We start from the raw sequence: 12,526 nt of genomic DNA on the forward strand, positions 1-12,526 counted from the left end.
GGAGTGTGATCCAGGACAGATCAGTGGCAGAGTTGAGGCTGAGGACTGCAGCACAGACCTAACTAAATTCACAATCAACCAGTAGCATTATATGAACAGGTTGGTTAGCATCAACTTTCTGTTATCTGCTACCCACTTAGCCTAAAAAGCCCATTCCTCATTGCTGTGTTTGAATACTCGTTTGAATGTTTGAATACTGGTTTCTACTGCTGAGATATCAAACTATCACACAGATACATAACTGCTTAACTAAGGATTAGCAGGTCAACAAAGCTTTTCATACCATCAAGTCAAAGTCAGTATGCTTATTCAAATTCAAGACAACTCTTCATTTACAAATCGGTTAATCATTTATTAACAGATAGAATACAAAAGCTTGTATGCAAATGCTCAGTGGAGCTGATCAAGTAACCACAGTGCTACCGACATTTGTGTGGTACTTATGCAGTATTTTTTTAGATTCATAAAGAGGTAGTTCATAGATAAAGTACCAAGCATTAAGAGTAAAAACATGGTTTAACAGTGGTGTACAACAGGCCATACACAGGCTTACACAATAAGGTTGTTCCTGGGCATATGGAGCGTATTAGTCCAACTACAACTAACACAGACTATATGGATTAGTCCCACCTCAGCCTCATCACCAGCACCCCACAGTTACCAATTATGTGGGTGGGGGGTTGAGGGACAGTGATGGGTGGGACAGGTGTGGTCAACTTTGCCCATGGTGTCTATGGATGATGAGGCTTGATTCGGTTCATTTTTGTCCAAAATTTGACCCGTAGGATTAATTTGAGGTAATCACTCTACTATTTTGGTGTTATCAGCTGCACAGCAATAAAGTAGTATCCAGGTGTTTTTTTCTGACGACTGGACTGTCACTTCAGCTCTCCAAGCACTGGGCCGAGCATCTCTGACTGGGCCAAAGGACCAAATCCACTTCCTATAAAAGCAACAGGACAGTTCAAATCATTATTCATTCACATATAAATAAATCTCCTCTCATCTTGGTAAATGAAGTTAAATCACACTTCGTTACCTGTCGACTCCAGGAGCCCCATCTGGCCCCATCTTGTCAGCTTGTAAGGCTCAGAGACCAAGCGCACTTGTGAATTCACTTCACGGCACTCAGATCCACCATGGTCCACAACAGCTGCCAGAGCAGAAGTCTATGGACAAAGAAACCAGGCGTTAATAGAAGAATACAAGAGGCAGACAGGAGATGGAGAAAAATCATAGAAAAAAAAATTTATCAGTGCATCAGTAAGAGTAATTAAGTTTCCCAATACAGTTTAAACAATACCTACCCATTATCTACAGGACGCTGCACATCTGCCGAGGATCACTTACCATGAGGTGGTGCCTCCTGCATAGTGTCCACAACACCTATGCAGAAACATGGGTCTAACAACCTACAAAGAGCACAAATACTAAGAATACCAATATTGCATGCAATCTGTGGTACGAGTGAAAGGGTATGTTGAGTTCAAACAATAATGGAAAGTTTGACTAATATGTAGAGTGAAATCAATGGCAGAGATGAAGAATGCAAATAAGGATCTCAGATCAGTTGTCGCAAGACACATGGGCCATCGCAAAGTTCAGACAATAATAAATGACTGCTCTACTTAATGGCCAACTACTCTCTCTCTCCAGGGTGTGAAAAGTAACACTGGAAGCGTGTTCAAGGTTAAACGCCTGGATATCACTAGATAGTTGTGATCCTGTGCATAGTGGTTCTCCCTGTCTGCCAAGTCATTTGACTGAAAAGCCTACCCAACGAGGAATAATTTGACAGTTAAAACGTCGTTTTTGGTTTCATTTGTTTATTTAAAAAGCCTTGAAATAAAAAGCAATCTGTAAAGAAAATAAAATCATACATAACGCTGCTATAGAGATCCTATACTCGCAAGAAAAGTTAAACACAAAGTCTAAAAAGAAACAAAAAAATTAAACACACTGGAAATTTGATTTGTCATGCTAACATGCGTCGCAAAGCTTAAGTGATTACTGTACAACCTGCCACACAGGATATGAAATTAAAGCACCACTACACTGAAATTTATTTAACAAGTCTTTTTGTGGAGCATTTCTCGTGACCAGACCAACAACCTCAGTGTCTCTAGAATAATTTTGTTTACAAAGATTACATATATATTCTCATTTAACTGACTATTCCCTTGTTTATGAAAGTATGTCACAGATTTCCAGAGGCCATATTCATTTATATCAAGGTCGAAAAGCAGAGTATGTAGTTTTTGGCCATTAACAGTACTGCGTCAAACTGAAATAGACTAAGCACCTAAGCCAGCATCCTATTCTGCAAAAACAGTTTAAGGATTTAAACAGTAAAACAAGCAGAAGAACAGAAAAGGCAAAAACAGCTCAGAAGAATACGTGAACCGAAGACATGGAATCGCTTGTTTTTAAGTACGGGGCTGTCCGCAATACAGTATCTTCCAGTAAGTCTCAGGCGAACGCAACGCAATCCGCCGTAGACGAGGGGGGTGTATAGCGCCACGTGCATCAGCAGACAACGACGATCTTGTCATATTCTAAACCTGGAAAGAGAGCAAACCACACAAGTCAAGAAGCGCGTTTTACTCATCAAGATTCGCGCAAGACTGATCTTTAAGTTAAGTTAAAGCAGCAATGTTTAGCGTTCTACCAGCAAACTAATGATTCTACATTGATCTCTCGGCTGGAGAAGATCTGCAAGAATTAAGAGCTCTAGCTTGTGATGATGGTTTAAAGCGAGATTCTGTCTCAAATTAACGGATTCAGCTTTCATGTAAATTTCGGCAAACCTTTATTTTACTGCTTTCTCAAACCTGCCTGATTCTTATCAACGTATGAGTTATGAAGCCATGAACCACACTCTCCGTTCTCTCTCACCTTGGATCACACTCCAGTGTGTTTAATAGCCAGCGTAGCGGGGTGGCGGTGGAGGCACTCGTTCTGCAAAGGGGTCCCTGGGGCGGGGAACTCCGTACATCGGAGCCCTGGACAGCGGAGACAGCCGGGAACGCTCGTAGGAGTAGCCATTGCCGGCTGCGGGAGCGGGCGGGGGAGGGACTCGTCTGATGGGGCTTCTGTCCCGGGCGTAGTAGGAGGCCGGAGGAGGGGGGAGCGGCCGGCGCTCGTACGGGTCGAGGGACGTCACGGGAAGGCGCTCTCTTAACAGCGCCGAGGGGGGAGGCGGAGGAGGCGGGATGGCGGCGGGCCGTCTGTCGTCGTAGCCCGGGGCGCTGTACGGACGGGCTCTGTACTTCTCGTAGTAATCCACCACGCCGTAGCTGTCTTGCTCGGCGTAGGCGCGCTCAGGGTACGCCGGTCGTCTCGGCGGAGGCGGCGGCGGAGGGGGGGCGGGGTAAGCGGGCATGCGGCCTCTGTAGGGGGGCTCGGGCCTCTCACCTGGCCCTGGGTAGCGGGGAGGGTAATAGCCTCCTCTCCCGGGTGGAGGTGGATACTCCTCCTCCTCGGGTCCCCCTCTGGGTCGGCTTTTTGATATCTGGACGTGTATGCGCTTACCTGAAAGAGTGAAAAATTGTTACTGAATTTTTTTTTAAAAAAGGCTGAATGCTTGCACTATAGAGCAGCCATATACAGAAAGCCCGAAACTTTTAAATTCCTCCATTCACAGCTCAGATTAAACTGATTTACCATGGAACTCAGTGTTGTCCAGCCCCTTGATGGCATCCATGGCCTCGTCAGAGTTAGGCATGTGTACAAAGGCAAAGTTCTTGACAATGGCACACTCTGAGACTGTGCCATACTCTTCAAACAGAGCGCGGAGCTCATCATCGAAGCCCTTTTCCACGTTGGCTATGTGCAGCTTGACAGGCCCCTGGTTCTTCCCTCTGCTGGGCTCTACGTTGATGGGCCTGCCATGCAGCTTGTAGAGATGAAGCTCCCGGATGGCTTTGGTGGCTGACTTGCGGTCATCCATGTGGACGAAGGCGTAGTTTTTGTACTTGGCACATTCGGTCACTGTGCCATACTGCGTGAAGAGAGCTTCAATTTCATCCTTTTCAGCCTCCTGAGAGAGGTTCCCAATGAAAATTTTCACCATTGTTGCTCCAGTGTTACTATTCTAAAAAGAGAAAAAACAGGACGGGTCAGCATAGGCCTCCGTGGAGTGACAGCAAGTAACTGTAGAGACTGTAACTAGCCGTATAATCCAAACATACCAGTGAGCGAGCAAATGGTGGATCTAGTATAGCGTCATCATCAGGAAATAGAAAGCTTGTAAACTAGGCGGCTGAGGGCTCATGGGAGACCAGAGCAAAATGACGATTAAACCTGTCGCCAGTTATGTGCCGCTTCGGCTCACAACAGCTCACACTTACGTGACTACAGTCGGTAAAGTAGAGAACTCTGGCAATAGCCGCCGTATGGCCAAATATAACGCTAACATCAATGTACTTTCTGCGTTTCCACTTCCTGGCCACTTGCTAGCCAAGCAGGCTCATTTCATTTGAATGGGTGTGTTAGCAAGCTAACGTTAGCTGCCTGATGTTAGCCATTTTGTCTCCTGTGGTTGAACGAAATAAAACTCGATGTAGATAATTAATTCTTATTCAGTTGCGTTAAAAGACGGTTAAAATGGAAATGGGAACAAATACCTAAGAAAGTAATACCGAAAACCTCAAAAATACTCACCCCTCTAGCTCACCGCCGCGCCACTACGAAGTCGAAACTCGAAAGATAAAACACATCGGATACGGGCTGACGTTTACGTACCAGAGCGCAGACGTATGAACCTGATTGGTCAATGGAGCTGTCTCTCCAAAATTGTGGCCTATGATTGGATAAAGTATGGACAAAAGTTTTTACCCGGAAAAGGCTATTCATTGATTAAACAGATCTGCTCTTGCATGAGTAGTATGATGATTTTAATAAAAGTTTACATTCCTCAGCAGAAATATTAAATCATTTGGCTATTTACAATATGTTTAGGCTATGATTTAGTAAAAAGACTTATAAACTATACATGCATGCGCCTCAATACAGGTGTACCACATACATAAACACATACACACACATTCATACAAGTGTAGTAGCCTACATGTAGTTCAATCACAATTTGCTGTAGTTTAACACCACTCAAATCTAGTAGCTTTTGTTAACTTGTTTTAGACCTGTTGTTGAGATTGTTTACTACAAACACACACAAAAAATGCTAGGTCAAGAATTTCTCCATCCAGTTTCAAATCCCTCCTCTTTTTATCCACTCATCTTACAGGCTTGTATCCTTTATGTGTTATTCGTTGTCTTCATGTAGGCAAGAATTTTCTCACAAAGTGGATAGGTTACATCTGAATTCACATTATCCCAATCCAAATAGCTTATATTATGAAGTATATGGTTACTGTTACACCTCCCTGTAGAATATGACAAAAAAGAGAGGCACAATAAGGTTCCTGAAATCTCCCTCGACGGATCATACACAGATCTGTTCTCTCCAGGCATTAAATTGCATGGTTGTTTGACATGTTTCCAGCATAACCCAGTCAATTGCAATGTATCTGAGATGTGACATGATTGGACCATCAATTAGGAGAAAAACACAACTTTTACAATGAAATACATTGATAAAAAAATATATAAAAGATTCCAGATTCAGTCAGCTGAAAGTTGATGTCAACTTACATCTTACATGATGACTAAAAAGCTCCTTTTAAAGGTGATTTTTTTTTTTTTGGCTTGAGGTCATGATCATATGGCATCTTGTCCCAATTTCCCCTACGCTCCTGTGTTCCCTCCCTTGTCCCCCTTAGGCAAGGGAGGGAAGGAGCAGCAGTGAAAAGCTTTGTAACACCTTCATAATGAAGGGACTGTCCCATTCTGCACTTCCCCTTGGGGGCTGTGTTTTCCATGCCCTATTCTCAAAGCGCAGGTCGTGGCCGCTCAATAATAAACAGCATAACAATGATGTTAGTGAGATAAAGCCTTGTCAGTGAAATCTCAATTCAGCATTACTGGGAAATAATGGAAGGAAGCCTTTTGTTACCACAATAAATAGAGGGTTCAGATGATCATAGGGCCGATCCTAAATCTGCACTAGGCAAGTTTGCATGCTGCCAAATGGCAACGAGATGTAACTTTTGAATTTTGACTTAAAAACCCCAAAATCCTGTAAGGTGACATCAGTAAACTGCAAACAGCACACTCATGTTTACCACCCCAGACGGTCTGTGATGCTTTATACCCAAAGGATACCAAAGAGATGAGAGAGGGAAAGATCTAACGTTGGTGAGTCCGGCTTTCTCTGCTCACTGTCTGGATTTCACTCTGAAGTTTTGATTCATCAATTCCTGTGGGTGGAGAAGTGTCCATACGTGACACCAGCATTTCATTTGTGCAAATAGGGCGAATCTATGCTGTTTCAATTAGTAGGGATGGGACACTCTTCTCTAGTGAAGCCCCACTTTGTGATTTAGGCTGATAAGACGGGTGTATTTCTACATAAAGAATCTTGCCTAGTGCAGCTTTAATGGCTTTGACTTCGTCCCTTTGGAGACAAGTGGACCAAACCCATGGCATTACTCCATAGAGCACCCACTGTGGAAAGGAATGTTGATGTAGATAATTTCATTATATTGCTCAAAACCTGTATATCAGGCAAACAAACATGCACACACACACAGACTCGCTCTCTGTCTCGTTTCATTGGCCACCTCCTATTAATGGCTATATATATATTTCTGCCAACAGCCTATGTATGTTGTTCTCTCCCATTTTACTGAACCCCTCTGAGTTGAAGCACACAGGGATCACAACTGTCACATGCTATGTGACAGTTGTGATCCCTGTGGCTATTATGGCATAGGCGGATAGAGTCTGGCATGCAGGGGGTGCAGGGGTTGGGGGACGTAAGTGGGCGCGTGTGGCAGTGGGTTGACGGTGACTTCCACGGCGGCGTTGCTGTGGGTGGTGTTGAGGAGGAGCGGGCGTTTACGGATCTTCACCTCCCGGGCCATCTGACACCAGGCACAAGCGGAGCAGAAAGTGACGATGCAGCAGTCATCAAACATGGAGCCCTATCGGTTGGAAGGAGAGATCGGGAGACAGATCATACATCATGCATCATTATTGGTTTCAGTTTGAGGCGAGACGCTATGTGTGGTTGTTGACTGTCACATACAGTCACATATGAATGATTGCAATCCAGTAATGTGGTAAATAAAAAGGTGGGTTAAACTTGACCTTTTTCCTTATGGGGCTACACTGACTTTTTGGGAGTTTGGCCCACTGCTCATCTTAATGTGACGAGAATTGGTGTCAAAATCATCCCTGCGTATCTCTGGTGCGCATGCTAACACTTTAGCATACAAGAATATGCTATATTAAGTAATCGTAGGCAACTAGCATCATCCAAAGTATGAAGATAGATCTTTTAGTGGTCAAAGTTGGTATTGGTTTTCATTCTATGACCTGTCGATTCATAACTTTTGAAAGCAAGTCTCAAATGACTTATTCAACAAGCAGGCTTAAGAAAGCTAATGCTGTTCTTTCAGATAGTGCTCGTCCCTTACATTAGGTCTCCTGTTGCCACTCGAGCCCTAAATGCTAACCATACTCTTGTATGGTTAATGTTGATGTACTGTATGTTATACTGGCAACAGTAATGTTGTCTGATGATGTCTCTGAGTTTACTACTCCTGTGATGATGGTGATGATGATGTTGATAAGCTGATGACGATGACATAGTTCAGTCTTGTTGGGACTGTTGTTGATATGATCTTATGGTAAGCCACATGGGCATGAATGGACACGTACGCCTATTTTCATGGATCTTGAATGAACTCTTCTGCACTTCACTTACTTCCAGTGTAAACAAAACAAGTTACATTCGAAGTCTCGCAGAAAAAGTGTATTGTTTTTGTTAATTTTATGTCTATTTTACCAATGCCCCACATACAGTAAGCCTGGCAGGTTTAGACGTGTGTCATTAAAATCATCTGGCCTTAGAGCTGCTACAAGTTCTCATTTTCTCACTTTTAGCATAATGCTAGTCGCCTACGATTACTTAACATGCTGTATGCTAAAGCGTTAGCATGCGCACCGGACAGAACTATCTACCTGAGACACAGAGATGATTTTGGTGCCAATCCTCTTGTCGCATATTGGGTAAGATGACCAATGGGCCAAACTCCCAAAAAGTCAGTGCTGTCCTTTACCTATCCAAGGTAAGTGTCTCATATGTACCTGTATGTGGTATCTCTCCCTCATAGTGCTCCTTATGGCCATAGTCGCAGCAGGAACGGTGCCTCCAGATATCACGTCCACCAGAGGCAAACACAGGCACTCCCCGAAGTCTGAACTGACCTGGCAGGCCAGGCAGCACGGGCACCAGAAACCAAGGCAACCTGTCAGGCACGCACACACACACACGCACACACACAGAAGAAACATGATACGTGTGAGACCACAAACCAGGAGTATCACCAACGCCTACACGCTCAGATGATGATGATGACGGATATGGGTCAGATGCTCACAGACGCCCATGTCGTCACAGCAGTTGAAGAGGCTGCTGGTCCACATCTCGGTCTTCAGGTCCGCCGGCGATCGGAACATGCCGGGCTGAACCGTCACTATGGCCGGTGGCATAGGGTGGACCGCCATGTCTGTGGACCCAGAGAGAGAAAGAGAGAGATAACGTGTGATACAATGAACTGAGTGATACAGAGGTGTTTTGTAGAGGGATGAGCAAGTGCCATGGAGGGCCACGAGTCTGCAGGTTTTCACTCATCAGTGAAATCACCTGCTGTAGTCCTTCGTAGGAATGAAAACCTGCATCCGCTTGGCACTCCATGGCATATGATTGCCTATCCCTGTTCCACACAATGGAAAGTAATGATATAGCAACACCTAAGCCACTCATTTAACATTACTCACACTGGAAAGCAAACACAAAGATTATGCAACTGTTAGTAATGCTCCAGATGTCAGGTCTTTTCAGCTGTGTTCTCTATAGAATTAAAAATAACAGCAAAGATGACATGTTCTACATAATATGCTTGCTTGCGGTTAAGAAGTTTGAGACAGACAGTATCTCCTTTCCTGACTGCCAGAAGCTATAGGACAGGACGAAATATCATTTTCCAGGATGTATTGTGGCGGGTTACTGGAACACTAAATGCTGCTGGTGTCGCAGGTTCACGGTGCAAGTCTAGCAGGCCGGTTGTCAGGGGGGAACCTGTGTTCGGCCCCAGGGACCCGGCTGTCTTTTCGAGGGAAACAGGGATTTTGAGAGAGACGCTCCTCCCCTGTCTAAGGGATTAACTCCCATAGGGGTGAAAACTGAACCAGCTGAACAACACTGTTAGCTGCACCAATACACAATGTTCTTGAAATTGAGCCGTGTTGTATAATGAACTATTAAACTCGAGTTTCTAGTATGAGTTTTCTCATGCGATATGTTTTGTATATATCCTCCCTTGCAAAATGACCTGTATTAATGCCATAATAGGTTTTAGAAGGATGCTATACAAATATCAAGTTCCTATATTGTAAGAATATTAGTTATTGCTAAGGATATTATAGTGATACCATAGGGAATTTAAAAAATAATAATACCATAAGGTCACTATTAACTTACTATTGAGCAGCACAGACACACTGTAAGTCCCTATATGAATATTATAGCAATATTATAGTGATACCCTGCAGATTTAAGACAGTAAACTCACTGTGAACTAATGGGTCCTTATGGGAATGTTATAGGAATATTACAGTGTTTTCTCATTAGGGCTGGCCTCTCCAAAAAATGTTATTGATTTAATTTCAAAGGAAGGCATTTCAGTGTTATTGGTATAATAATTTTGTGAACTGTCAGTCAATATAGCTCAAATTAGATCATATTCTAAGAACGGACTCATATGAAGTGAGTTTTTGCGGTGTTACCTAAGCTGGCCCAAACCAAAAATACAATACCCCAGCAGATAAACAGCACATTAGTATATTGTTATAGTAAAACATAAACCTCTTATCAAACTTTTCTCTTCCATATCAATTGCCAAGTTTTAAAAAAAGACATGGTTGTGCTATATTAATAGCACAGCCTTCTATTAAGTGACTAAAATTTACAGTTCTGCTATAAGTAATAACAACATACCTGTTTGTTGGAGGAATAATCAGGTGATTTCTGGATTTCTGAGCGGTTAGGGCCAAGAGATGTGAAAGAAATCAGCAAACCAGATTGACATGGATATAATCTGAGTAGTAAAAAGAGACGTGCATCCACCTCCACCTCTTCTTGTTGTCTGGAAATCAACCTGGGACTGGCGGGATGCTGGGAGGAACCGGGGGCTGGAGGTGTCACTCCTACTGACTACGTGTAACACTTTCACACAAGTTGCTGAAGCTGAACCAAAAGCACGAGTGACAGGTTTTCTGTTTGGCTTTTGGGAGTATGGCTAAACAAATAAAGCTGACTGTACTGAAACGTGATAACTGCAGATCTAGGTCAGGAGCAGGAGACGAGTAATAATCGAGTGGAAAAAAACCCAATTGTGCTCTTTTGTTGTGTGTTGACATAAAAGAAAGCAGGGAGACAGTGTGTCCATTTACCTCAGTGTTAAGTGAAGGAAATGGTGGATGTGGTGCTATGTGCACAAGTCCTGAAATAAACACACTTTAAAGGCATTTTTATAAAATTGGAAATACTTGTTTGCACTTCATCTACAAGTCAGGTGGATTTGACTTATAACAGTAAAAGTCCAGCAGAGGGAGACACAGGATGACAGAAGCTATACTCCAGTAGAGATCTATGAAGGCTACTAGACAGAGCGGATGAGAGATTTTAATTACTGCACCTTTTCTGTAAGCCCTTCGAGTTCTATGGTTATAACTGTGCCTTCTTAAGTTCTATGTAATTCAACACACTGACATTTTTGAGCTTCTAGTGCCAAGAGATTGCCAGAAAAATTAGACAAACTATGGCCATGGCCACACACACACACACTACTCACTGCAGGATCAGAGTGAATATGAACAAGTGTCCCAGCCATGAAGTTCTATAGCCTATCAGAAAGGCCTTGACTTTGATGTTCAAACACGATCAGCAGTCCACTTGTCACATTTAGATAAGGATCATCTATCATCTATGAATGATCTTTGCAAAGTACAGAATCATAATTTTGACTTAATGTTTGAGCAGTGGGCCACGTGTTTCTAATGTTTGAATAACCCATTAAACAAGAAAGCAAGGTGTGTGCAAGTTTTATCAAGTTAAATTTAAGACCTATTAGAATGAAATATGATTTCTTATGAGACAAACAGCACACTAAGACTTGTAAATGTGAATTCCACACTTAAATTGATTTATTTAACTGTATTCAAGACCTTTCAGGGCCTTGAGTTTAGACTTTTTCAAACTTCTTCAGGACCTGCAGACAGGCTGAGACAGTGATTTTGTGCTGTGCTTGGTGTAGACAGCTGAAATCAGAAAGCCCTGTTGTGTGTGTATTTGCACATGCTGGTGGATCAACATCGTTTGTAGGTTGCCGTCTCCACTGAAGACGGCCGGGAGAGACGCAGCATCTCCTGGGCGTGCGAGTTCAGAGACAGTCACACAGCAACCGTGGGCCAGGCTCGAGACAGGGCACAATGCGGCCTGTAAATACCCTGCTGAGTCACTCTACAGGGAGTGTTACCAGAAACCCATGTTTCATAGATAGACAGATAGATAAGTGTGGGTCAAAGAACCTTTTGTTTTATATGTATAGTATAAAGTTACATTAGAAAATATTTAGGGCAGTGGTGGCCCAAATATCAGGGAAGCTGGTTTGTTATTGGTCAGTTTTCTCAGTCAAAACAGGAACGCATTTTGTCCATATCTAGAATTATGACAATAGGAGTGTGTGGAAAATGTTGAAGCTTGTTTCAAATCTGATCTTCTTAAACATCTAAGAAGTTATTTGGAGAAATCTGCCTCACTAAAACATATTAATAAGCACCGTGATTATATAAAGAAGCTATTTTTACTTGATATTTTAAATAATCTCTCCATTTAAATTTTTTTGTCTACTTTGGGTTCTCAGGCCGGTGGGCCCAACAGTTTGGGCATCCTCATTATCAAAAAGGACAAACTTTATAGAGAAAAGTGTATACCAAACAATGAAAAGTCCTTTATTGCCATCAGAACATGAGTGAGAAAACCAGAGACAAAATCTGACAGAGTGAGGAGTTGACTGTACAACTAGCACACACACACACACACACACACACACACACACAGACACACGCACACACACACACACACACAGTGGCCAGCAGTCTTTCAACAGGACGTGAGGGATACAGATACATAAGGGAATACAGTACTCACACATACACAGTGAGGTATAAAGGTAAACACAAACATACGAGATAGGGCTCCGTCTTCCTCTCACGCACATGCAACAACTTGAACCGAGGTACAAATACTCAAGTGCTCGCTCACACTCTTCCGACTAAAAACACAACGGACACGTGAGCAGAAATGGAGAACAGCAGCATCTGGGTCATCTCGATTCAA

At 43.0% G+C, this 12,526-nt stretch overlaps 2 protein-coding genes across 7 annotated transcripts; both read right to left on the reverse strand.

Annotated features, from left to right (window-relative positions):
* Positions 1–331: 331 nt before the first annotated feature.
* On the reverse strand, positions 332–4,721 carry LOC139911582 (RNA-binding protein 4.1-like). Of its 6 annotated transcripts, none has more exons than XM_078291752.1 (6): positions 4,663–4,721; positions 3,664–4,093; positions 2,896–3,531; positions 1,308–1,412; positions 1,040–1,169; positions 332–943 (listed from the first exon to the last, which is right to left on the reverse strand). In XM_078291752.1, the coding sequence occupies exons 2-3, from the start codon at positions 4,070–4,072 to the stop codon at positions 2,918–2,920; spliced, it is 1,023 nt and encodes a 340-aa protein (XP_078147878.1). In that variant the 5' UTR covers positions 4,073–4,093; positions 4,663–4,721; the 3' UTR covers positions 332–943; positions 1,040–1,169; positions 1,308–1,412; positions 2,896–2,917. The 6 variants fall into 6 exon arrangements, with proteins under 6 accessions (XP_078147878.1, XP_078147876.1, XP_078147879.1 ...); XM_078291750.1 differs by having other exon boundaries at positions 1,308–2,561; XM_078291753.1 differs by lacking the exon at positions 1,308–1,412.
* A 198-nt stretch (positions 4,722–4,919) lies between these two features.
* On the reverse strand, positions 4,920–10,217 carry LOC139911584 (cornifelin homolog A-like). The gene is made up of 4 exons (XM_071899126.2): positions 10,124–10,217; positions 8,505–8,633; positions 8,212–8,372; positions 4,920–7,043 (listed from the first exon to the last, which is right to left on the reverse strand). The coding sequence occupies exons 2-4, from the start codon at positions 8,629–8,631 to the stop codon at positions 6,822–6,824; spliced, it is 510 nt and encodes a 169-aa protein (XP_071755227.1). The 5' UTR covers positions 8,632–8,633; positions 10,124–10,217; the 3' UTR covers positions 4,920–6,821.
* Between the last annotated feature and the right edge of the window lie 2,309 nt (positions 10,218–12,526).

Source organism: Centroberyx gerrardi, chromosome 23, assembly GCF_048128805.1.
Source record: "Centroberyx gerrardi isolate f3 chromosome 23, fCenGer3.hap1.cur.20231027, whole genome shotgun sequence".
Taxonomy (NCBI): Eukaryota; Metazoa; Chordata; class Actinopteri; order Beryciformes; family Berycidae; genus Centroberyx; species Centroberyx gerrardi.

What these genes read in the sequence shown, in the direction of transcription:
- LOC139911584 (XM_071899126.2), bottom strand. Translation starts at nt 8,631, where the DNA reads ATGGCGGTCCACCCTATGCCACCGGCCATAGTGACGGTTCAGCCCGGC. An exon ending in CTGTGACGACATGGGCGTCT is followed by an intron (nt 8,373 to 8,504) that starts GTGAGCATCTGA and finishes CGTGCCTGACAG; the next exon opens with GTTGCCTTGGTTTCTGGTGC. An exon ending in GGGAGAGATACCACATACAG is followed by an intron (nt 7,044 to 8,211) that starts GTACATATGAGA and finishes TCCAACCGATAG; the next exon opens with GGCTCCATGTTTGATGACTG.
- LOC139911582 (XM_078291753.1), bottom strand. Translation starts at nt 4,072, where the DNA reads ATGGTGAAAATTTTCATTGGGAACCTCTCTCAGGAGGCTGAAAAGGAT. An exon ending in GGACAACACTGAGTTCCATG is followed by an intron (nt 3,532 to 3,663) that starts GTAAATCAGTTT and finishes TCACTCTTTCAG; the next exon opens with GTAAGCGCATACACGTCCAG.